Below are 27,050 nucleotides of genomic sequence, written 5' to 3'. Positions count from 1 at the left end.
TGGCAATCAGACTTTAATTATTGCTGCTGTTAATGAGTAGCACGTGTTAAAGGGTGCTTGTTTTCCCTTCTGGGATCCCTCTCATATATATATTTCAATTTTTTCTAGGTATGACCATGCTGACTTCAGAATGCATTAGGCATTTCAGAGTTCATGTTTCCAGCATCTGCTACAATTATTTCTCAAAGGTTAAACATGAGACAGAGAGCAAAGTCATGATTATCCACCCAAAACTTTATTAAGAAACACTGTGGAGCCCTTTCCAGCTGAAAAAACAGCCCCAGCACTTGCACAGGCTGCAGGGACTGCAAAACCACTGCTTCAGAAGCATCCCTGGGATACAGCTGTGCCAAAATTCAATGATGATGCACAAGGGTAGAGATATTGGCAGGGGGAGGAAGGAATACAAATCACTGTTAAATATAATATTAGGAGACACCTGTTTGATTTTTTATGGAACACAGCATCACAACTCAGTATTGAGTTATCACCTGTGCTGCTGTCCATGACATCAAACACGCCCCCAAGTTTCTGCCCAAATTCCATTTTTTGTCACTGGGCAGGTAAACAGCATTTCCCCCCCATATTATAATCCATCAAGCAGCATAATTACATTTTAATTGACCTAAAATTGCAGTTGATTTCCTCACACCACATAACCCAAGTCACCTGCTTCCTTTAAATTAATATTTAAAGACTCAGATACAGAAAGTTACAATTAATTTAAGAAAATGTCTAAATCATTGTAAATGATTTCATTCTGTAAATGAAATACCACTGCTTAATTCTCTTAATAATCATTTGATCACATGATTAATTAACATCCAAATTTTATTTGCTTACCTCAGCAGCCTGTGTCTCCTGGTGCAATAAAGTCAGACCTGTCAAATCTTCCAGGAAGGAATGTGAAGAATTAAAAACTTTAGCTAGGAAATTAAACCCTTCTCGTTCATACTGCTCAAGGACCTGCCAAATAAACAAACAGAGAAGTATTTCAAATACAATACCCATAATCTGATTCACCCCCGTATTTGGCTCACAAAATAAAAGCAGAATCTTTCTGAACACTCAGAAAATGACTGGATAGCACAAAGAGGTAAAAATGACAGAGAACAGAACAATCATTTTCCCCAACTCAATTTCTACAGTGAGGAAAGGTGCAAGCAAGAGGGAAGAGCAGTGGGGTTTAAGATTTCCTGCTTTAAATACATTTTTAAGCTTATAACACAAGACAGATGACAGGGCAAGAAGGAAAACTTGGCTGCACAGCCATGAAAGGAGCATTTGAGTGCCACAAAACACAGTAAAAGCCTGTTCCAGTGTGTCAGTGCAGGGAAAGAACCATGCTGGGACAGCCTGAACAAATTCCCCGAGTAGGTGTCCAAGCCCAACATCCCTCCAGCCTCCAGAGATTCGTGGCTCTGAGGCTCTTGTACCTTTCTCTATTTTTTCTGCTTACATTTTCCCAGTTTATTTTTAATTTGGGCAATCTTACAGGCTCCCACAAGAACCGTGAGGTTTGGGTTCTGCTCCTCTCAAGCCCTGACCATGAAGAATTTTATTTCAGCTTTAGGGAAGGAGTTGCCAGGCTGATTTCAAGCCAGTGAGATGCAGATTGAGGGAAGAGAAGATAAATATCAAACATGACCCCAATCCTACACGTTTTGTGACAGCAGGCAGGCAGAAAATGGGAGGAATTTATGCCTGAGCAATCCCAGGATCCATTGTTTCCTTATTTTTGTTTCAAGTTCTGATCATTTCATCCCCTGCTCTCAGATGAAGCAGCTGAGCTTGATTCATTCCAAACAGCTTTTCCTGCAGAACTTCAAGGAGCAGAGCAGGATTTATGCAGGGACCTCAAAGCCACAGACATTTAATGAGAAAGGAGCAGAATGTGTGACAGGGAAGGATCACCAGGACCCAGAGGAGGCAGGATTTTCATAAGAATGGAAATACTCCTATCAGAATTCATCCAATCACAACTTACTCTCAGCAATCCTCCCTAGTTTAACAATTCCTAAAGGTCTCAAACACCATTTCATTGATAAAACTGTGGGAACTTGCCCAGCCCAAAACACATCCTGTGAGCTTTTACACGGAGTCCTACAGGAATTCAGGCTCATTAGAAACCATATTTATATTTAGCTGACAAGATTCTAAGTTTACTAATAAAAACAGACAGGGATCCTCACTCAGCTCTTCATGCACAACTATCTAATGCATAATTAGGTCTCAAAAAACACAAACAGAAACAACTGAAACACAACTATGAAAAAGAAGACAGATATATAAAAGGTGATTATCAAACATTTGGCACATTCCTGAACACACTTATTCTTCTAAAATAAACCAAATCAGCACTTCACGTTCTCTTCCTGAATCTACAGAAATTGTTCTTCATACTTTAAAGACTTGTTTTGCCATAGGGGGTTTGGTGTGTGTGTACAATGACTGATAAATACAATCATGAATTAGAAAAGAAAAAGGGATTTAAAAAAAAACTTATTGGGAGCATTGCTTTGTAATTTCTTGGGTTTTTTATTCCTGAGATAGATGAAGTAACGTGAACGTTCGCAATGCAATACAGAGAGCTGAGCAACTTCAGCATCTTTTTGGAGATGTGTCCTTTCAATATCATCCACTAAATATGGTGGGACTGCACTGTGGATTTACACATTCAATGAGAATTCTGGGCTTCAAAATCCCACTGAAACAACCCAAGTGCAGCAGTCTCTTACACAATTTCTAACCCTGGAGTGTGTTCACAGCCCTGCCTATGGGAATTCCTGACCCTGGCAGGGGTTTTTGGCCTTTTGGCTTTTTTTTCCCCACAAGGTTTTTGGAGGAATCACTACCCAGATTTTTGGTGCTGCAGGACAGATCAGAGTTCTTGGCCCACTGAAACCATCCCCAGCCTGCACACTGAACCTCAGCCATAGTTTAAATTATTACAGCACCTCAGAGAAACACAGGGACAACAACACTGAGATATTTTTGTCTCTTCCCAGGGGCAAAACTTATTAAAAGATGTAAAGCACCTTGGGCTGTGCAAATACTACGAGCAGAGCAGGGAATTGAGAGCAACCTTTCTATACACAGCTCATCCATCAAGCAGCCCTTAAACCTGGCTGGGTTTGTTATTCAGCAAACTCTGCTTTGATCCTGCCTCCCAAAAACTGGGATTTGAGCCTGGAGTGAGAATTTCCAGGTGCTGCTCCCTCAGTCAGTGCAGGAATCCAGAGTGCCAGGGTGCTGAGCAGGAGGTGCCCTGGTTTATCTCAGGGATGGGCAGACCTTGCCAGCCCCTGCCAGGAATTCCTGAGCTCACCCTGGCACCCAAAGTGGCCAGCACTGCCTGGGCATGGAGCACTTGGAACAGCTCTCCTTAAATCCAAGTGCCCTTTGGTGGAAAAAAGTCTCTCATTAAGTGCCTTTTAAAGTATTACTATTAGTAAAATTTTTAAATTAATAATTTAACAAATATAAATGAGCTAAAACAAATTAAAATTAATACATCTAAACATATACAATATATTAGAAAGAAATCATTTTTACAAATATAAATTATTATATAAAATATGATCAAATTTATTAAAATTCATATAGATATTAATAAAATGAACAAACTATTAGTAAGGTCACAGATCCAGGAGTTGCAGGCACATTATTGTTAGATTTTTTTTTTTGTACTGGTACACATTAACATGACTAAATCTATTGCTATGGAAAGATAGCAATAGCTTTGTTATCTCCCTGTGTGGCAGAGACCTTCCATGGTGCCACAATGGCAAATTCAGGTTTGGGTGACAAATCTGACCATACACACAGGATCTTCAAAACCTAAAAGCACAGCAATAAAGAACATTTTTTTTCCCCCAGCAGCAAGCACAGAAGCTGAAAAGCTGTATTAAAAAGTGTCCTTGCTGATTATAACGACTTGCTTTCTACAAAGAGGACAGCCTGCTGAATGGAAGTATTTGTTAAGTAGTTTTAAACCCAGAATTCCAGGCTCATGAGCCAACAAATGTCATATCAGAGAGGCAAACAAACACCTGCAGCAGCACATTTGCTCCTGAGCAGGCACCATTGAAGAAGATATCCACTCCAATGAAATCCCTTTAATATAGGCAGTGACTGGGAGAACATTTTGTCTCCCTCAGGGACTTTATTTCCCAGCTGAGATGATGAAAACTTCCCAGTGCCACAGAAAGGAGGAATTCCACGAAGCTGCCCACATCTAACCTTTCCTCCCCAAATTCAGCAGCAGCCTTTCTCTGATAAATGGAACAGGGCACAGATTTGTTCAGCAGCCACTGACCAGCCCTCAGAAAGGAAAAAGAACGAGGCAAAATAATCTCAGATTCCTGTGCCAGGAGACCACACAGGGAGTAATCACACAGGAATAAAACCAGTCTGAACAGCAAATAGACACACAAAATAATTCTAAAAAATGTTTCCAGATTTAATAAGTGACCGATTTGTTGTTGCATGGAAAGGAAATTTTCTCCTATTTAATCATGTCCAGCAGAGCCCAAAGGCCCAAGGCTGGCATGAATTTGCTTTTGCATTTCTGAACAATTCTCATCCTTGGTCCCACTGAGATCCTCCCAAGGAACTGCTCTACAAGAGCAAAATACTTGAGAGATGCTACAATTTGCGTGATTCTTCATCTCAAACCAGTTACTGTCTGACCACAGATGTACAAAATCCCACCTGAACTTTTGCAGGGAATAAACCCAGTCCTTCAGTGATTTGTCACTATGCAGCCATTCATTTTCCAGGCAGGAAAAAAATTATAAAAGCACAGCAAAGAACCAGAAATACATAATTCTTGCACCCAGCCTGGCAAGCTGGAGCAGGAAGGATTTATTAAGGAACTCTTATCTTTTCCTCACCTGCAGGTCACTTTTCAGAGCTTAGGAGAGCTGCAAATCCCCAATTCCTTCTGGATTTCGTGGCTGCTGCAAACGCTGCCAGGAGAACCCACATTTTCACACCACCCTCTCCTGCCATGCAAATCTCTCAGGCTGATGCCACAACCTTGATTTCAGCCTCCACTTCACAGAGCCAGAATTCCAGATTTTTTTTTTTTTTTTTTTTTTTACACAATGGCATTTTAATAGAACAAATCAAGCTGTGGACGCACACCATCCCAACAGGACCAAATCCATGGATTGCCAAGGCTTTCTGAGTAAATGATACCCAGTAACCCATTTCATGAGCAATCTTTTTCTTCTGGCCTGTTTACTGAAGTTAAAAAACCCCCAAATCTCATGGCAGAAGGAAAAAAATACAGGCTTGGAGTAAAAAGACTTGCTTTGAAATGAGAAACAGATGTGCAGCCTTGGTGTTATATTCTTTTTAACAGCATTCTGCACAAAGTCCTCTCAATTGCTGGGTACAAAGACATTCAGAGAGAGAATCTGGCTCCAGGATTGCTTTAGAGCAGAAAAGTTAATATCTGCTTAAGCAAAAACACAAAAAACAGGCTCCTAACCCAAAGAAACTGACTACTGCTGCAAAATTGGCTCTTGTTTTACTTCTGTCACATCAATTTCAAACTTTTTTTACCAGTATTTACATTTGGTTTGGCTTTTTTTTTTTTTTCTTTCCTCTTTTCAAAGTAGGTTGCATCTGCAGAGCTTGAACCAGTGCTGTTTATTTCCAGAAAAAATAAAACACGGAGTGAATGCTACCAGCTGGATTATTTACACTAAATAAGATTTCTGGGTAATTTACCCCCAAAACCAGTTCCTGGATTATTTACACTAAATAAGATTTCTAGGTAACTTACCCCTAAAACAAGTTCCTGGATTTAAACACTCCCCTCCCTTAAAAGGGGACAGGTACTTCACTAAACATTTCAGAGTCACAAAATATCCCAATATTCAAGGCTCTGTTTAGAAATTGGACAGGCCTGGATAAATTTTTACATGCTGTTAACTCCCTGCTTATCACAGCAAGGATAGAAATTTACTGTTCACCTGCTGAAAAGACATTTGGAAAATAAGACAGATGTGGAAAAGTCTTGCCAGATCCATTCTTCAAAATTCAATGTATCTGCTGTTCAAACAGTGATTGAATGAAAGTTTTATGCTGTGAAGAATCCTCCTGAATGAGAACAAGCTGAGCCACTAAGTTAATATTCAAAATTTCACCACACAACCCATGATTCTGGTTTCCTTAAAAAAATCCTCATTCCCTCCTTCCTTTTCACAAAGTTCTCAATTTTTATTGCCATCTGAGCCTAAAAAGTTGTCAAGAAAAGTCTAATAAAGTGATGCTGTAATACAGCTGTGAAAAGGAAGGCAATAAAATTGCACTTCTGTGAGGATCATGGAATGATTTTTCAGGGCCTCAGTTCATGGGTTTGGAACAGGAAAGTCTGACAATATTACATGAAAAAAGATAATACTCCAAAAATTACCTCAAGTGAAATTACCTAAAACTTGTGCATTCACTCATGACTAAGTCTGAAGAACAAAGTTCTGCAGCAAGCTGTGCTCCAGGTGTGCACTGAACAAGGCCATGCTGGAAACATTGGAAATTTAGAAAGCACAAGACAAAAATGGCATAATTTTGGGCTCGTGTCCAAATCATGAACTCACCCTCTGCACACACACACTTCTCTCTTTTCCCTCCCATCATCAGTATTAAAAATGAAAGCAAATCAGTATAAAACCTTAACTAATCCAAGTACAATGTGCTGAAAAACCATTTAAGGAAGAGATTGTTGTTTTAATTCAGAGGAGGAAAGGAGTGATATAAATGAGCTTTGCCTGTTGCTGTTCCCTACCCTGATTTTGAACTGCAACGGGCAGAAAATGGAGAATTAACTCACTGAAGAGTCAGCTCTGAAAGGTCTCAACAGGGATTTTTTAGCTTGGGATTTTTCAGTTTCTTCTGAATAATGCAAAGGAGGAAAGTAGAGTTCTCAGAAATTTAAGAAATGCCAGTTTAAGCATGGCCTTTCAACATTTAGTTCTTGGGAGATGCAAGCATTGTTTTCTGGAATAATCTTGATGTGCCTCATCAAGTAGCCATTTTCTGTGATAAGAATATCTGACAGATAAAACTGCAGGATTTTAATTTTAGCTGCTCTTTCCTTTCTTAAATATTTCCCCCAACTTATTTCAAATGTAAACAGCATCCCCAGATTCCAGCCAGTCTAAGGAAGTTTCATTGCACAGCACACCAGCTGAAAGCATTCCCTGCCTGAAAACAGAGTACAGAGATATGAAAGGAAACAAAAGGACCAAGAGAAAAATCAACATCTCATTTTAGAGAGTGAGAAAGGGGCACAAAAGGGGTTTTTGATAGCCAGCACCATCAGATCCTGTGTCCTGACCTCCCTGAGCACATGGGTACACCCTTCAGTCCCCTCCCTGCTCACTCCACGTTTTCCACAGGATGGATGTTTACAACTTGGATATTTACAACTTCATTTATCCCCACTCTGCTTCCTGTCCAGCATTTCTGCTGCTGAGCTCATCAGCAGTCCCAGCATGCTTGGCTCCAGCTCCTGCTGGCATCAGTCACCCTCTGCTGTAGAGGGAGGCAGAAATCCCTGATCCTTCCCAGCCCCATCCCACGGGAAGGACAATCTGGGGCTGGATCTTGGCTTAGACATGCACAGGGACAGGCACCTAATGCCCAGTTTTCTGAAGGAGCAGCATCCACTGTCTGCAGAGAACCCCTAAAGCTGGGAGAGAAGCAAAGGCACTTGCCAACACGTAAAGAAATGATTGCTCTCCCAGCAAAGCAACTGCCCGATGCTGAGTGATGCTTTGGCTGCCTGCACAAAATGTGGGATTGCCACAGGCAGGAGTGGCCCAGCTCTGCAGGGCTGGCTGGAGGCACCAGCAGCCAGCAGGGCCTGGGTGCTGCCCAGGAAATTCATTTATTCCAGGCAGCCCTCCCCACTTCAGCAAGGAGGCAGATCTGTCACACACCCAGCAGCCAACAGTGGCTCTGCCTCGGGCACAATCTGCAGCTGCTCCCCAGAGCCACAGCTCCAGCTGAAAAATCCACATTCTGAGGACTATTTCAGAGCAGAGGGTTTTAGAATCTGGATGTGCTGCAATACCTATGGAAACAGCACTGGAGGAGCAACAGCATTTTCTTCAAAACCATATTTACTGGATTTCATAGATTTCTGCTATTTTACCATCTCTTAAAATTGAATTCCCTCCCCTCTTCCAATTTCAAACAAAACAAACAATTCTGTAAGGACAGATATATCAGCACTGTGGAAAACTGGAAAAAAAGTCAAACCTAGCTTAAACTGTTCAAAAATATTTGCAAACAAAGATCAGCTTCCCCCTAAAGCAAAGCTGATGGTTAGTTAAGCTGAAGAAAACAGACAGCAGGGAAGACAGACACCTGTCAAAGACTGCAATGAGAATGCAGAAAAACAACTGAAAAACAAGTGCAACAATTAAAATAGAAAAGATAAATTAAAATGAGAAACAACATACAGAATTTAAAATATTGTGTCTCCATGAATATGCACTGAATCCTTGGAATAACTGAATAACTTGGGAATAATAAAAACTGAATAACTAATAATAACTGAATAACTTCTCAATAAACTAGGAAACAGAGAGCACTTGTCTGCAAAAATGCAAAAATCTTAAGGAAGGGAAAAAGAACAACTACAAATTGCTTATATCCAGCAAAATAAACGACTGATCTTTTGAGTTCCAGGTGGAATCCTACAGAGTGAGGGCTGGAATTGATTGTGGGATGAACACCATCATCATCACCCCAGCACCACACATTGAATATTCCTGAGTTTTAATCCAGTTCAGTGGATTAAAACCAACCAAGCTGGTTTTTGCAGTTCTTGTAGGCAGGTATTTCAAACCAAAGTATTTTAGTTGAGTTTTGTTTTAGCTGACAGAAAAGGTGTGTGACATCTTCAAAGAGAGATGACAAGACAGCACAGATTATCTCTAATATAAATAATTAAAAATTATATTCTAGGCTCAGGTAGATATTGAACATGTCAGTAGCAGAAAACTGCAGTGATGCTGGTTTTTTTCCTCATTGATAGTCCTTTACTTTGTCCTAATTGTAGTTAGAATTGAATTGGAAGAAGAAATACTGGGAAAAATCCCAAACAAAAAACCCTTTAAGACCCATAAAATTTCGTTTAAATGCAACAGAAATACAACCTGTCAGAAATTATTCCATTGTCTCGAACAATGGCAGGTTTCCTCTTTCCTTTAAACCCTGCTATTTTGAAATTTAAATGTAACAATGGGAAAATTCATTTTTATTCATTTCTAAAAGAAATCCTGCATTTAACTCAGGATGCTGAGAACGTGCCTGGGTGTATTAACAATTCATTCTTCAAGTCTCAATGAAATCTATCCAGTATTAATACAGAGGCTGCACTGTACAGAGACTTGTCAAATGCTCACACATGTAAATTCAGGAAATAAGGAAAGTTATATATGGACTCTGTTTTAAAAGAATTGTTTCTGTAGCTGTGCTGTGAAGTCAGTGAAACATTCTCTTAAATTTTTGAAATCTTCATTCCTGAAGGACAAACATTTCTCCCCATTTCCTTCATAATTTCTGCAAGATCTGCAAGAGACTTTTTCATTTTTTTTAGCACAGGAACAACCAAGGCTTTTTTCCCCCATGACTTTTACATCCACACAATACTTGAATTGAGAAATGTATAATATAAAAAGATTTAAAGGAATTTCATTGACAGATCATCCATTGCTACTGGGAGAAAGCACAGAGGAATGTCTTGGTGCAGTCAGGGCAAATCTGAAGGGCCTGGAATCAAAATCAGAATTATCTCAACTGAAAAACATCAGTGAGTGAGTGAATCTTGCAGGTTGCTGTCATAAGTGATCAGAACAATTTCAAATCAAAATGCAGGCACAGCAGTTAGCAGAGGAGAACAATGAGAGCATTGTTGAGGCTCCTTGATGACAGATTTCCAAACTGAAACACTCATAAATAACTTACGCAACCCCAGCGCTCAGTAAATGCCACAGCAGAAGGGTTTCATGTATTCCTGAGATGGTAAAAAGGGAAAACATCTGCAAGGGCAGGGGAATATCCTGACTGAAAACAGAAATTGTAACATAATGCCAACAATGCCATCCCTGATCCCAGTGTCTGCCCCTTCGTGACACGCAATGAAACTGAGAAACATTCAGCGTGAACTCAGCGGGTAAAAAGCCACTTCAGCAGCTCAAGTTCCCAGCAAATGGAGCAGAAAGGTGGGAAAGAACTTGAAAATTAGCAGAGAACCTTGTGCTGATTTTTATACATTTCATAGTGGGGGTAGTTACACATGAGAATGACTGTAGTAGGGGAAAAGAGAAATCTCTTTAAGGAGAAAAAGTGAGATTTCCAGCACATGGGTGCTAAATTTTAATTCTGGAAGAAATGTGAGCTATGGGTAAAAAGAGAGGCTTTCTACATCTTTATATCCGGGTTGCTTGGTGGCAATTATCTCTTGTGACATTAAACTCTGCATCTGTGGGGTCTCCCCGTTCATTGCATGATGCACAAGAAGGGGAGCAATAAAAGGAAATGTTCATTGCCCTCATTAAAACAGGAACACTGGTAGTTTTGCATTAAAATACATCCATTTTTTAACATTCAGAATTTAAGGCTTTAACCAGTTTTCTGCAAGGATCAGTCAGATCTGTTTCCCAAGGAATTGCAACACTTCTCACTATAACATAAAGAGCAAACAGCCCAATTTTGCCCCACCAGGGTAAACAGGTTAATTAGCCCAGTCAGTAATAACTAACGTTCTCTCCTGTAAGTAAAGCAGTTGTTACAAATGAGTAGCTGTGGGATTTGTAGAGAGTTTTTAGGGCTTGATAGAAGGTTTACACAGTATGTATTTGTATGTAAACTTTGAGATAAGAAATGCTGATTTAGAAATGCCATGGAATAGGACAGATATTGTTGAGAGAGAAATGGAGCTAGAAACAAGGTCCAAAGGATGGCTTTGTAAATAGGATTAGATACTTTAGAGAACTAGAACTATGAAAGATACATTGTAGTAAGATTTATGAGGAGTTTTAGATGATTGGCTTTAAGGCATCTATAGTATGGTGTAAAAAGCTGATAGGCCAATAAATGCTTATAGTGTTTTGTAATTAGGAAATTCTCAGCTTCTAATTGTGATAGCGTGAATTACGACATCTGTATTGTCTCACTCTTCTCATGAGACTAAAATGGAATAAAGGTTTTCAAAGTGCCTCTCAGTTGTCCCATCTCTAAGTCAGACAAAAGTATTGTCCAACAAATATCCATCCTCAAGAACTCAGGAGTCTCCCTTGCTGGTGCCAGAACAAGTTTGGCACCAGAAGAGCTCTCGCTGCTCTCTCGGTGCCCTGAGCTCTGACAGGGATATTTGACATTCCAGCACAGCTTCTGCAGGAGCAGAATAAGACAGAGGGGGAATCATACAAGGAAAAATTGGCCCAGAATAAAAACAGATTGGTTTCCTGCTGCGACCATCCCAAAACTCCTGAACAACTGCCTGCAGGAAGCTTCTCTGGCACTGGCCTGGGCAGGACAATTCTGGGTAAGGAAGAGTTGGCCGCTTGCATGTCTGGCCTCTGCAGCTTCAAAAGCAGAGAAATGAAGAAATGCCCGAGTCAAAATGAAAAGGACTCAAATCTCCAAACATGCAGATCATTAGCAGCTTCTCCTGAGTCCTCTAGCTGGGCTGGATGGCTTCAGGATGTACTGGAATTCTTCTAAAATTCCCAATTCATTCGTTTTGTGCTTTAAGAGTTACAGAGTGACAAGATCTCAAGATGGAGAATGCTGACAAAAGGAAAACACAATGAACACAATGCCAGCAAATTAAATTCTATCTGTGCTGAAAGTCTGAACCTCCAGTAATTCTGACATGGAGCAGGATGAAATACTAAATTACCTTATTAAAAAACAAACCCTCACACAACAAACCAACATAGAGACTGCAATTAAATCATAATTGGATTTGTCATTTCAAAGCATCAGCATCGGATTTCCCCATAATGCAGGGTGACATATTCTTATGCTAATAAATAAAGTTAGCAAAGTAAACAAAAGCTGTGTTTCTACTGTAAGGAAATCCGTGAGCCAATGGAGCAACCTTTTCAGCACACAAGAAATTCAATCCCCAAACCACATGAAAAGTGATCTCTCTGGGAATAGCACAGCTGCTAAAATCCAAGGCAGTTTTTATTAAATCATCAAGTCTGTTTATGTAAAACGGGGCTCTCTTAAAATGACCTCCAAGAGGAAATGATTTGCTAAGGAAAAATTGATCCCTGCATTGAATTTATCTGCGTGGATGTACGTTTTTATTGTTTTTACATGGCACTGTTTCCTGAATTGGAGATAAGGAGAAAATAAGAGGAAAAGAGAAAGAAGAAAGCTTCTTCTAACAGTTTAAATTCTCCACCATCAAGGTTTCAGCTACTGCTGAGCTTTCAGCTCTTCAGCAGTGTAGATCCAGCTGCTGTTATTTTTAGAAACACTCAACTTTAGTGCTTCAACTTTTGAAGAGAAAATGCACATTGAGAGTCCTTCAAAACTTGTCAGATGTACCCAGATAGCCCAGAGGGAAAAAAAAAAGGATCACTGGAGAAGAAGATATTGTGCAAGTTCTCCTAAAGATGCCAGTGCCCCATTATTGTTTGATGGCTCTTTGAAAGGAGGACGAGGGCAGAGAAAGGAACAGAAAGAACTTCCTGCAAGCACTTCCTCAAGGTACAGGGGGGGTGAAATAAATTCATGGCACTCCAAACCATGAGGCAAAAACCCTCTGAATCTCCCTGCTGAGAGATCCCAGGGAAAACTTCTGGAAGTTGCACTCCACGGCCAGAAAAAACTTGCCAGAGGGAACTTTTGAAGGCCACAGGAGAGGGAAACAATGCAAGAACTGCCCCAGAGAGCCAAGAAACAGCTGGGAACTCTGAGGTGACTCAGGACTGGCAGCAAAATCCAGCAGCAAAATCAACAATCTGCTCAATAAAGAAATGGTAAGAAGCAATTTTTCCCCTCAATTGTTCATTCTTTGTCGGTTTCATATCACAAACCAGAAATTTCGACAATTTTGCCTATTTGGAAAGGCATTAAGCTGCAGAAGGCTAAAGGGGTATTTATTCAATTTCAGACATCAGAAAGGATTTCTTAAATAAGACCAATCTCATTTCTTTCTACAAAGCTGAAAGATAATGACAGTATTTTTGTGATGACCTTTTCAGGAATGTCTTGGTCAATCTCTGCTTGGATTCTTCAGCTGATGGCAGCATTTATGTGGAGATAAAAAGAGCACCATGCTAAGAGGTGATGCCAAAGAAACTTGGAAAACAGCTAAAAAAGAAGATTATGAGGGAAAAAGAACTTTTAGCTGAAGTGGGAACAGATTCCAAGCCCTAAAGAAGTCAGAGAAAATGTCAAAAAGTTCCCCAAAATTGACCTAGAAATGCACAAACTCAGCCTTACCTTGGCTGAACAGGCTGTGCACTTATCAAATGCCAGGCTGACTGGAAGAACATTATCAAATCTGGATAAAAATCCTCGGATCTAGAAGATGAAAAAGAAAAAAAAATCACATTACTATTTTAACCATTTCCAAAATTCAACATGAACTGGACATATACACACTCCATAACAAGAATATCACGTTCAAACAGTCACTCCCAATAAAACTTATAGTGAATTTATACTGTGTCCATATTACTGCTTTTTTCTGTACAAATAATGGCACAATTGCCTAAATGCAGCATTATTTCACCAGAAAAAGAGGCACAGCACCATCTGCAGTTGGCCTTTTCAGAGTGCAAAGCTCCACGAAAAATAAAAAGTCATGGTGTGACAGCTTAAACACATTTTTTCCCCATTTCTAGAGTCTGAACTCTTAACTGTTGTTCATTCCTCAATAATGATGTTAATATGGTATTACTGATAGGCAATTTTAAATTTCCAGACCACTATTTCTGCTAGCAGAGGGAGCTCTGAAAACGTTTTGCAGCAGGGTTTGATCACTTCAATTGTGAACTCCTGGGAGTACTGATCACCCTTTTTAATCTGTTTATTACAATGAAGAGATGTTACCAGGCACAGAACTTAACAAACTCTGCAGTACAACGAATAACACCTCAATTTTGAAGTTTTAAAACTGAATTTTTGAACAACTGTTAACACATTTGAAAGTAGAGTTTGGGTTGAGTTGAAGAAAAAAGTGCTGTATGGCACCAAAACAACATGAAGATTTTGTGATAACAATAGTAAATAATTAAAATCAGCCAATTCACATAATAATTGGGAGTTGGCTGATTTGAATTGATTTCAAACTCTGAGGAGATTCAAAAAGTGAACTTTAAGATGCTCATGTTGGCGCCTCTGATGGAGAACAGAAAAGTCAGAAATTGCTTTATTCACTTAATTTCTGCTCCAAATTCCTGCTCCCAACAAACTGCTGCTCAGTAGGTACCAGGAATTTTGTGTCCATGAGTAGCACACACCCCGCCTGGGCTGTGTAATGGGTTAATATTAATTATTTATTAACAAATAATATGATATCTCTATATTAATAGTATTATTTAATATATAAAATAATAGTACATAATACTACAAAATAATAGTACATAATACTACAAAATATATATAATAATATATAATATTATATATAATATATAATCTAATATCTAATCTATTATAATACAATATATATTATTATATAATATAATATATTAATATTCTAATATATAATACTAATTATTTATATTTATTTTTATTTTTAATGAACATGGAGAGTCAGTCCTCTGGGGAATGTAATCAGCATTTTTTTAAAGACACAACATCTGTGATGATCAGTTCCCAGCTCTTCAACAAAAGGTTTTATCACCAATTATTTACCTGGTGAGGAACAAGCCCAAGGGAAGTGGGTGGTTCATTCATTCTGTCATCACTGCTGCTGGCCACAGCATAACCACTGCCAAAAACACAACAGGGAAAATTAGAGCAAGACAACACACTCAGAATTTCCAGTCAGCTTCCAGACATTTTGTTACAGCTTCGAATGAGTCAAGGGATCTATGTGGAAAGTCTGTTTTGTAGGAACCAAGACTCAGCATGAGAAATACATATAAATCAGTCTGAGACTCATCTTCAACTCCTAAGTCACTTTTTCTCTCCCAGGTTTTAATGAGAATAAACAAGCCTCACGTTCAAGGTGCAGAATTTCAGAGTAATTTTCTGTATCACACACAGAGTTTTAAATAAGATTTGCAACACGGGGCTTATCTCAAAGCCCTTCACATTACAACAGCTCCTCATCAAAGGAAAAGGAATCCAAGATTACTAACAGCAACATCCTCTTCTTTTGAAAGATTCTTAATACTTTTCTGAGGTTAAATTCAGAGACAGAAGAAAAACTTAAGACTTGATGAAGCAGTTCCCTCAAACACTGCACATTGCATTAATTTTAATTCACAGACAACATCCCCCTCACAGAATTGTCCTTGAGGTGCAATTCCTCCTCCTCACTAAAGATTCTATTCAATTGGTCTGATTGCTCAGAGAACAGCAGCAATGGCTCACCCTTCTGGATGCTGCAGGACAGAAACCATCAGCTCCACTGCCAGGGCTCCAGCCACCATGGCCAGTCCAGGCCGACTGACCGTGCACTGCTGGTCCAGTGTCCGATCCCTGGTGGACTACAAACACAGACAGCTCTGAAGGGAAGGCAGAACAACTCCAAAGGTGCCCTGTACAGGACACCTCTAGTGCTGTGCAAATCATATCTGTCATCTTCCAAATGAAAATCAGCTATTTCTCTACCTCATGTGCATCAACACAGCGCAGATCCCTTTATGAAACACCATTAAAACCAAATAAAAATTCCAGTCCCAAAGGAAGAGAGACATAATCACCATTTGCATAAGGTTCTACTCACATCCCCTGGTGCCACAACATCATTGCAGAAGTAGCAGCCCAGTTTGTAGCCAGGGATATTTGAGAAAAGAGAGGATCCCAGCAGATCAGAAGAAGCAGAGGCGTTGCTGAAACGTGAATCACCAGATTCTTGCTGTTTTGGTTTCTTTAGGCCGTGTCTCATAACAACAAAAGTGTCAAATCCCAAGGCAGCGTTGATGACCAACTGTGAACAATAAAGAGAGAACAACAGATTTTAAGTGAGCCAAAAAGGGAGGGGAAGAAAAAAGCAGCCTCGAGGTTTTTATTCACTATAAATGCCAAAAAACCCACAGGCTGTAGATGGATGAGCAACCCATTAACTGCATATTTACCACCTTAGCCATAAACAACAGAGTTTGTGAAAGGTGCAGAATTCCACATGTCAAGCCCTTAGAAAAAAACCAAAACCAAAATAAAAGTCTGTTTCAGAAAGTCACAAAGCCTTGTCCTTCCCTGAGCCTTTCAGGGCAATCTGCTCTGAATGAATGACTCCCTCTAGTTGTTACACAAACTTGTGACAAAAAAGCAGCAGCAGCTTCAAGCAATGAAATGCCATCTGTTATCCAAAGCAATTTCTGCTCAGTAAGGAAAGCAATTAATGATCACTTATGGGCTTCATCTGCATCTGCTTAGTCACATGGGGAGCAGGAGCAGCTGTGCTGCACAATTCCTCTGTCCTCATTTCCCCTTTCTCTCCACTTTGTGGCAAGTGCACAGAGGAATCTGGAGCACAAATATGAACACAGTGGTGGCTGCAGCCAGCCAAATATAAAGGAAGATGCACTGCTTCATCTGCAGCTCCTGTTGATAGAAATTCTGGTGCAGCACTTCCTCGTTTTTCATTCTCCCAGCCAGGAATTATTTAAAAGAAGAACTCTGAGGGAAGCTCTCTCAAGAATTAGTCATCTTAATTAGCCAGCTTTGAGTCTCATCATCGTTCTCAGTATTTCCAATTATTTCTGCATATTCTTTCAGCCTTGGAGTAGTTTATTTTTCCTCAGTCCTGAAGTGGAACCCTGCTGTTGAATCTGTCCAGGGCTACAGCAATTAAAAGATTGCTTCTTCTCACTGCATCTGCCTGTAAAACCTGAATATGGTGTTCCACTTCCAAAATATGACTAAGAGCTGCTAATAGCAGAAATTACTAATATTGTTAAAGAATCCCCACTGCAATCTTTCTGGTCCTTTCTTCTCAGCTTACAGGCAGGTAACTATTTCATTCTAACTAATTGAGCCTTAATTAAAAAAAAATCATCTGCTTTTGATAAAGAGACAATGGAAAAGTACAAGAGACAAATGGAAAAGTATTTTTTGGCATGGATTACCAAAATAAAAAAGAAGCAAATTTTAAGAAGGTCCAGTGCTCAGCAGGAACAGAGATTTAACATCTGACATGAGGATTTAGCATTTGAGGGGTTGGTTTGTCTGAGGTGCTTGTTTTGGGCAAGGACTGCAGGAATGGCAAAGATCATCAAGGCACTCGAATGGTGAAGTGGGGAGAACAACTCCTGCTGCTACCCAGACCTGGTGGTGTGCATTGTACACAAATCATCTCTCACCATCTCCTTTATTTCCTTTTTGAGACCTCTGGGGCCAAACTGTGCAGTACTTGAGATCTGCAGGTGCCACACAAAATCACATCTGAAGCAGAGCTCTCATTGAGTGTTTACCAACATAAAATACTGAGCATTTCTTTGGACACCTCGAGATTTCCCTGCTGTGTTTCTTCAGTGACAGAGAACTCCCAACACAAAAAAGTTTCAAAATTTATCCTTAAAATTATATGAATGCTGCAAGAAAAATGTAGGGGGGCACTGCTGGCTAAGAAAACATGGGAGAGAAGTTTTGGAGATCATAAAACTACTTTATCCTGATTAAACCAGACAGGATTCATATAAAATATGCACATAAAACTCCACATATTGCTGGAAATTCCCAACCATACCATGTGGAAGAGTAGGCTGGCCCTGGCACTTCCCAGCTTCAAATTTTGGAATTTTGAAATGGAATTTTTGAAAAACTGTTAAAGTAGAAAACTTTAAAAAACTTTTTTAAAAACTTCTGAAAACTGTTGAAAGTAGAGTTTGGGCTGAGTTGAAGAAAAAAAGTGCTATATGGTACCCAAACAACGTGAATATTTTGTGATAACAATATCAAATAGTAATAAAAATCAGCCAATTCACATAATAATTGGGAGTTGACCGATTTGAATTGTTTTCAAAAAGATTCAAAAAGTGAACTTCAAGATGCTCATATTGGCGGCTCTGACAGAGAACAGAAAAATCAGAAATTGCTTTATTCGCATGATTTCTGCCTCAAACTCCTGCTCCAAATAAACTGCTGCTCAGTAGGTAGCAGGAATTTTGTGTCCATGAGTAGCACAAACACAATGCTAAGAACACTCTGCCTGGGCTGTGTGAAGGGTTAATATTATTTATTTTATTTTGTAACAAACACGGAGAGTCAGTCCTCTGGAGAATGGGATCGGATTTCTGTTAAGGAGACCACAAGCTTTGCAAACTTGCTCTTTTTGTCATTTCTGTGCTGTTTTTAAACAGCTAAAATAGAGAGAATGACCACAGGTGCAAGGCCAGGAGGATTAAGTGATCAAGTTACACACACTTACAGCTCAGTGTAAAGTTTGTAATCCAGAGAAGCCCTCACTAAAGGGACACTGATCTCTGCACTGGCAAAGGGAAGTTCATTTGTGCTATCAAGAAACAGAAGCCCATTGCTCAGGGCCAGAAATGGATTTAGGATAAAGGGAGATTGAAAGGCAAGGAAATGACTGGATTGTAGCACACCTTCCTCTTGCTGGCTGCGATGACAGCGGGCAGCCAGCGGCTCTCCCGAGTGTCCATCAGCAGGAACACCACGTCGTGGGCCTCGATGAGCTCCTCCAGCTGCGCCACGTCCTTCCGAGCCTGGGCCATCGTCACCTCCGAAAAATTCACTGGGTGGCCTGGCATGGGGATGCTCATGTTATAACCTTCAGAGCTCTGGAGAGAGGCAGACAGAAAACCATCAGTTCAGAAGACAACCTTGTGATTAAACAGGTGAAAAATTCACTTTGTGGCCTGGCATGGGGATGCTCATGTTATAACCTTCAGAGCTCTGGAGAGAGGCAGACAGAAAATCATCAGTTCAGAAGACAACCTTGTGATTAAACAGGTGAAAAATTCACTTTGTGGCCTGGCATGGGGATGCTCATGTTATTGCCCTCACAGCTCTGGAGGGAAGCAGACAGAAAATCACCAGAAGGTAACCCTGTGATTAAACAGGTGTAAAATTCAACACAAATCAGAGCACAAATTCAGTATCCCTTTGTCAGGACGGCAGCTCTGCTCCTTCCACCTCTCTGTGTGGCAGTGCTGTGCACCAAAGCACAGTGCTGGAGTTTCTCAGTCTGTATTTATGCAGAACAGACTCAAAGTCTTAGCAGGCCTAGCAAATCTCTACAAGAACAGGGTGGAACTGCTCCTGATCCCAGGGGTTACAAACACCACCCCCAAGCCAAGCAGCCACATTTACACATGATTATGATCTGTGATTAAAACTTGTGTCCTGAGTCTCTTTCCAGCCCCTTCCCACACGATTTTAACAGGCTGCAGTTTGCATTTCTGCTGCTAAATCCTGCCTCAGTCACAGCCACGTGCAGCATCACACACGCTGCTCTTTATTTTCAATTCCTGAGAAGAACAACAGCCTCAGATGATTTCCCTGTAATTCCCCAGCCATGTGGGAACATGAGACAGCAAAAAGCACTTCTGAGACTTGTCACAGCAGAGCTGGAGGAGTTTGTCCCTGTGGCAGAAACATCTCCCTCTTCCAGCCCCTTCCTTGGGCAGGACATACTGAGAGCAAATATTGAGCCAAATCAGCATCTACACAATGCATGTACAGTGCAAACAATTCATTCACTCCTCTGGAAATGTGTCAGCACAAGCTGCCACCATCTGCTGGAAGGCGAGGATGGATCCCTCATTTATGTTACAGAAGTACAAGCCTTGCCAAAGCCTCCCTGCTTGGCACTGCAGGAAAAGGTAAAAACCAAAATGTAAAAACTGGATGAACCAAGCATAAAATTCCATGGGAAGAGAGGAAAGGAAGGTTGGTGGAATGTGCCTTTGCACAGCCCAATTAATTACCTGCACAACTCATAAATCCAGGTGAGTCAAATGACCAGAAGGGTGAACATGCATAAATAACATATATAAATACATAAATTATAAACATACATAAACATATAAATATATAAATACCCCTGAGGATAAAAAGAAGCAGGCCCACCTAGCAGCTTGGAGAAATGACTGTGGGGAACAGCTGCATTAACCATACCAAAGGATCCACCTTTTTTTCCCCCTCTGTACCATCACCACAGACATCAGGAAATTACTGGGGCAGGCTTTCATTTCAGGGTCATTATCTCCTCCAAAAGGCTGTGCCTTTTCCATGCTGTGCCTGAGTCAAGTATTCATGGATAACTCATCAAGCCTGTGCTGATTGATTAGATCAGCTCAGCTGACACTGCTGGTGACTCAGGAGGGAAAGTTTTTGTTTAAGAAATTAAAATAAATAAGCTGGAACTAACTGCACCACAAAATGGTCAATGTGGTTTGTAAATACTAAAATCCTACCAGAATTTCAAAATAAGCTCAATCCAGGCATTGTAGCGGTAGGAATAGAGTCAAGTCTGGCAGCTCCAACAATTTTATCTGAATAACTGTCCCTCAAAACTAAGACAGCAGTCACCAGCCAAAGTGATTGAGGTGCACTTTGGCAGCCCAACAACGGCAAAAAGAGCTCAAAGGGCACATTGGCATTATTTTACAGAGGAGTAAATGTCCATACATATCCCCAAAGAAAGATCTTGCTCATTCCACAGAGTCCCAAAATCTCAGGAATCTAAGAAAAGTTTTAAAATGCCTCCAAATTATCCAAAATATTTAGTTACCATCTTAGAAAATATTAGAATGACATTTAAAAAAGGGGACTGTATGTTGTTCTCTTTGCTGGCAGTTAAAAACTAAGCAATATCTTCTAATGTAGAACATCAATTTAGAGAAAATTGCAAATTTGGGGTCTAAAACATAATAGGAAATCTCAAAAATACATTTATTACTTCCCTCAAGACCTGCTCCCAGAGTAAACAATTAATATGTCTGACCTGGCATTACTCAAAGCTCCTTAGGACACCCTAGACAGGAAAAAAATTCACTTCACTATCAATAAGCTACAAAATCACTTAATTCTATTTCATTGCTACAGATATTTACCTCAATAAAGTTTCCAGGAACAGAAATTTGAAGTAAAATATTTCAGTAACCAACTGAAATATTTCAGAACACCTGTGCGGTGTTTTAACTACTAAAACTTGGAATAGCAATTTAAAGTCACTTTTTTTTTTTCTTTTTTTTTTTTTCCTTTTTTCCCCAGTGACAGCAGCATGGAAATAATGATCTCACCACTCCTGGGAAGATTTTCTGCAGCCTCTCTGCTGCTGCCAGAGCCTTGGGCTTGCCCCCACTCAGGCAATCCTCGAACTCGTAGAGCGGCTGCCGCACGGGGTTGGAGTAGGAGATCTTTGCATTGTCCACAAAAGTGATCTTCCTCACCCCCCAGCCCTAAAGGAGAACAAAAGTTAATAAAGATAATTAGAAAAGCCTTGGGAAATCTTTTTGAGGAATGCCACACACTCAACGTTGAGTTCTGTCCACTTTTTTAAGCTACAAAAGCTTTTGCAATTATTTGAGATAACTGAAATAAGGGAACGGACAATTTAGTAGGTCCAAGTATAGCATTTAACAGAAATCCCTCAAATCCTGCCGAATTCTGTGGAAAGGGGTGAACATCCCTGAAAGGAATGACCAGCACAGTCATTTCAAGTGTTTCACTGTGAGTTTGGTCTTTATAGCTTGTTAATTTCTTCCAGGATTTCTTTTTTTAATATAAATTCAAAATATTCTGCCAAGGTTCCCTTACTATCTCATGTCAGCAGAACTGGAGTTATTTATTTCCCTTAGGTACAGATCTCACCTCCTCCCTGCAATTTATAATATAACTGATGTGCATTCTGTGTATTCTGATGCAGAGAATGCAATTTGTCTCCGATGTGTCACGGCAGCTGGACAAAAGAAAATAAACAAATATAGATCTTATGAGAAACAGGAGATTATTGGTGAGATTAAGGATTTACCATCAAGGTCCTTGCAACACTACAGCCCAGGGTGCCAGCTCCCAGCAGCAGACACTTGGCAGCCACAATCTTCTCCAAATCCAGAGTAGGCACCAACCTCCAGCACATCAACTTCAAATTCAGATCCACAGATGATTCTGCCAACCTGTGCCATGGAATAAATAACAACAACTTCTGAACCCTCCTGTGCCTCACCAGCAAAGGAATTAGTGATATTTCAGCTGAATGAGTTAACTTAAAAGAATTTTTTTAAAGGAGAGAAAGAATTCAGCAGTGTAACACATAGGTAATATGAAAAACAGACAAGGGCTTCTGAAAAAGTAACAATCCAAAACTAAGATTTTAGTAATAAAATTAATGCAAGTAGGAAATAAAAATGGTATCTCAGCCAAGATTCCTGTTAAGCTGAGTGCTAAGACAGATAACTTGTCCATACATTTTTTTTTTCTTTTTTAGACTAAAACTGGTTTCCTGTACCCAGTTACACCTGCCCTTAACGTGAAATACTCCACTTGTGCCTAAAGCATGTGGGCAATTCTTTGTGGAAGTTTGAGAAAGAAAATGAAGTAGGAAATGTGTGTTCAAGCAAGGGGCAGATTTTTATACCCATCAAACACAGGGTGTTAAAACTCTCACCAAGCCAGACCACCACAGCTCTCAGATTCCTGCAAGTTTCATTCCCTCACACATCATAAATAAAATCTTTTCAGCATCCAGAAAATTATTTGTCCAACAAGGATTTAAATGGCAGTTGGCAAGGCTGGCATTTTACCAACACCTCTTTGGGAAGCACTTAGATAATTTACACAAGTAAAGAAGGTCAAGAAACCTAAAGAATTAAGAACCCTGAGATGAACTTTATTGAATGTCTGTGAAGACTCTGAGAATTTCCACAAATGCTTGACAAAAAATGGCTTTGCTTGATGGGCAAAATGTGAACCTGAACCATCAGACCAAGAGGTTTTTCCAAGGCAAGGACACGCATGCAGACACTCTGTAACCCCACTCTTTTCAACCTATTGCCCAAACATCACGTACAGAATGATAAAAATTACTGAAGTCACATTTCCTGAGCTCCTTCCTGTCCCACTCTGACAAATCCCAAAGGATGAACTTTCCCCCATGCTTATTTTCATTAGCACCCTGCAGGTTAAAGAATTCAGTGAAATTCCACAGGCCTGCAACACTCTGACCTACATCTCACTCAGTTTTAAATAAATGCATTCGGAATTCTCAACTAGAGTCCAGAATTGCCAAGATTTCTGCTGCAGGCAGTGCACTGCTCTCTGAAGGTCCTCACCTCCAAAAGGAAAGGCCAAACAATATCCAGTGGATGTTTTACTGCATATTCTTACCTATTTCACATTTCAACTTGCTACGGCTCAAACCCAAGGAAAGAAAACCATGGGAATTTAAAAGATAAAAACCAAACCTTTTTGGATCCATGCATTCACTGAGATTCACCATCCTTGGCCCCATGCCTCCCTTTTGGTTTTTCTCCCATCCAACAGCTTTTGGACAATCTGTTTGAAATATTCAAAACAAACAAACAAAAACCCAAAGAAAACAAAACAAAAAAAAAAAAAAAAAAAAAAAAAAAAAACCAAAACAAAAAAAATCAAGAAAGAATAAAAGCATTAATATTACAGGACAGAAAAAAAGAACTTTTTTTTGGACTTGACCTTGTTGGAAAAAAACCTTATTTTAAACCTGCCAGTAAATAACCTGTACTTTACAACCTGCTATACAAATTGTGCTGTTTACATCAGCTGAAAGTTCCTGGAGAATTTCTTTGCTCCCAGGTGTCCCCTGTGCTGCTTTTGCCTGCTCAGCTTCAAAGCTAGCACAGAGCTGGCATCATTCCCCATCAGATCTTCAATTCAAGCTCAGAAAATTCATTATTTAGTCAATTTTGCCAATTTCAGTCATCATTTCATGGTCCCTAGACCCATCTACAAATTCAGTGGAGAATTATGTATCTTAATCATATATAATTAAAGAATTTGCAACAATGATATCTGAAGCATTCGTAACTTTTTGCCTGAGGTAGAGAAATTTTGTGATACTCTCCTGTACCTAGAAATTCAATCTGACATTATGTTTTAACATTTCAAGTCTACTGCTTTAAAATACACCTGGATGTGTAACCATGGCATTAAAGGAACAGTTCCACTCTGGGGCAGGTTTTTATCATTTTAGAAATTCCCCAGAAATTTTGCACCCCATAAATTCACTATTATTTTTTTCCTACCTGAGGGACTGTATACAAATTCAACAAGAAAAAAAATGACACAAACTGCTGTTTTATTGTATTTTTTATGCCACCAGCAGGATTTTTCTTAGTTTTCAATTAGAAACACAATTACAGGAGGAAAAAAATTAAGAGAGAATATTCCTCTTCTTTCTTAGTCAAAAAAGGAACCATTTCCTTTAGAGACATTTAACAGAAATTCAAACAATTTAAAATCCATTTGAAATAACTTGGCATAAGTAACCATTTTGTAGTAGTAATTTATTTTGCCATGTCAGCAGTGATTAGGAAGGAAAAAAAAAGGGGGAAAAATGTTTTTAATGGATTACCTGGGCCCAGGGGTGCCTCTGGCAGTTTGATTTCAAAGATGATGCTGTGTGTGATGTCTCTCACCCCTTGCATGGTCCTGTCTCTGAAGCAGAGCACCTCAACCCTCTGCAGAGCACTGCCCCTGCCATTAAAATCAAAGAGAAACAGAGACAGACATGCAACTTCTTTAATAGAAAAGGGACTTGTTCTGACACCATTTCACACAGGTTTAGTCTTTTGCAGGTTCTGAATGTGGCTTTTTGTCTTGCTACTGAACATTGTTGTCTTTATCAGGAACAGAAATAATTCCTGAAGTGTAAGAAAATGACTGGTTTGGTGTGACACAGCTCCAAAGCAATGCCACTGTCAGCCTGTCCTTGCATTTATCCAGCACTGCACAAACTGCAGATTTAGGGGAATAAAAAGCAGAAAAGCACCAGAGCACACATCAGGTGACACGCTGGGACTTTGCTGTGGCACCAAGATCTCTGAGTTCTCAATAAATACCATTTTTCCTCCTTATTATTCAAATCCCTAAACAGAAAATGAGAATTTTAGTGCCTAAACCCCTCTGAACCCCAAGGCTGTGTAAATGTAACATGGAAAACTATGGAAGTGCAACCTAATTACAGTTTTGTTACAGAAACCCAAATTCATTTGATAATTTAAATCCTTTCTTTCAAAACCCAGAGTGTAAAATTGTGTCTCCTCTTCCACTCTTCTCCCCAACAAAAAATCTAAAGTGGTACAAAAAGAAAACCTAATAATATCTGATTTTTAAAATGTAAGTCTGCTATTACTTGACACTAATTAATTATTTAAACTCACAGAGTATTTTAAGCAAGATTTGACACTGCTGGAGGGTACTGGCAAGGTGTGAAGCTGGCCTTGCCAGGTGCATGCATCCATGTGAGGATTAGGATTAATAGGAATTTGTGACTGACAGAAGTAAAAAACAGAATAATGCACAAAATCAGAATCACTCCAAGTGGATAATGTCAAGGGAAATAACAAAATCTCAAGCGGGTGATATGAGTGAAATACCATGGAGAAATCTATCTCATTTAATATCAACCAATCAACAATCTTTGTGGGAAAGAATAAAATAGGTACCATTTGTGGGCTGCCAGGATCAGGAAGTTTCTCAGTGGCCATCCTGGATACTGGGATAAATTACAAGGATCATAAACTCCAACTGTCACCTGCAAATCAAATTGTTCTACATGAGAACTCATCTATCCACAGTCATGCAAAGGTTACTTGGCATTTTTAAATAAAACTTCTGGACAGAGCAGGCCTGCAGACACATTTTGTATATTTGTAAGTATTTAATCCATGGGCACACTAGTTTTTACTCAAGCTTTTGCCACAGCTTTGAGATGTATTCAGTTTGGCCTCTTCAGGGACACTGGATGCTCATTGCATAAATGCACCTTTGTTGCTTTAAAAACACAATTAGGAGGGAAGCCCAGCAACTGAAGCCTTGCTCCCAACCCAAAATTCTGCACTGATTTTGGGATGATCAGAAAGTGACAGGGCACAGGTCAGCAAGAGAACAAATCAAAGGGAAAACAGCATAAAAATCATTTTACAGCCACCCTCAAGACACAGCCACCGTGCCCAGCTCAGTATTAAAGCCTCAAACCATTCACAGGTTAAACATTTAATTATATAAAATCATATAAAATTCTCATTACCTTTCCTCCTTGGTCTTGAAAGAAGCCATCCCACTTTTTCAGCAGGGATATCATGACAGAATTATCATGATATTTAATTAAAAAATAAGGCAGGGCTGTCACGCCCTCCTCCTGGCAGAGGTCATCGTAGGCTTTCTGCAGGGCTTGAATCTGAAAGTGCCAACACAACTGAACCAACAGCTTTAACAGTTTTGCACTGCAATATGAAAGAAACTAAAAATTGTTTCGTTTTTTTCTTAAAAAAATTTAAAAATTAACTTCTTTTTCTTGTCTAAACACACATTTTATTAAGAATTTTGTAATTTTAATGAGTTGGCTCACTCAGGGGATGCCTCTTTATAAAGGTTTCTTTTAAATGAGTTTCAAAACCAAAGCTGTATACATAACTACATATTAATTTTCATTTTTATATACAGCTTAACATATATATATATATATATCTATATATATATATATATATATATCTCAGAAATAAATATAAAATATATAGCTTAGCATAATCACCTCTTCAGGATTTGTTTGCCATACCTGCACCTAAACTGAGATAATTTAAACAATCATGGAACAAAAGGTAAACAACAAACCATCATGGAAATAAAAAAAAAAAAAAAAAAAGAAAAAAGTAAAGTTTTAAAAA

The 27,050-nt window shown here is 39.5% G+C and overlaps 1 protein-coding gene across 1 annotated transcript in view; it reads right to left on the bottom strand.

Annotated features, from left to right (window-relative positions):
- The window catches only part of ATG7 (autophagy related 7), a 75,954-nt gene that overhangs the window by 44,672 nt on the left and 4,232 nt on the right, over positions 1 to 27,050 (bottom strand). Inside the window, exons 6-17 of the mRNA XM_053953691.1 lie at positions 26,414 to 26,563; positions 25,830 to 25,918; positions 24,737 to 24,858; positions 23,589 to 23,679; positions 22,157 to 22,301; positions 21,426 to 21,584; positions 18,765 to 18,959; positions 15,941 to 16,144; positions 15,586 to 15,701; positions 14,902 to 14,977; positions 13,486 to 13,566; positions 844 to 966 (exon numbers count right to left, since the gene is read on the bottom strand). Of these exons, the coding sequence (XP_053809666.1) occupies positions 844 to 966; positions 13,486 to 13,566; positions 14,902 to 14,977; positions 15,586 to 15,701; positions 15,941 to 16,144; positions 18,765 to 18,959; positions 21,426 to 21,584; positions 22,157 to 22,301; positions 23,589 to 23,679; positions 24,737 to 24,858; positions 25,830 to 25,918; positions 26,414 to 26,563 (1,551 nt within the window). The remainder of the gene's footprint in view (positions 1 to 843; positions 967 to 13,485; positions 13,567 to 14,901; positions 14,978 to 15,585; positions 15,702 to 15,940; positions 16,145 to 18,764; positions 18,960 to 21,425; positions 21,585 to 22,156; positions 22,302 to 23,588; positions 23,680 to 24,736; positions 24,859 to 25,829; positions 25,919 to 26,413; positions 26,564 to 27,050) is intronic.

The sequence above is a fragment of the Vidua chalybeata genome, chromosome 12 (genome assembly GCF_026979565.1).
Source record: "Vidua chalybeata isolate OUT-0048 chromosome 12, bVidCha1 merged haplotype, whole genome shotgun sequence".
NCBI classification, from domain to species: Eukaryota; Metazoa; Chordata; class Aves; order Passeriformes; family Viduidae; genus Vidua; species Vidua chalybeata.
Note: the sequence above shows the minus strand (reverse complement) of the source record. Positions and strands in the feature narration are given on the sequence as shown.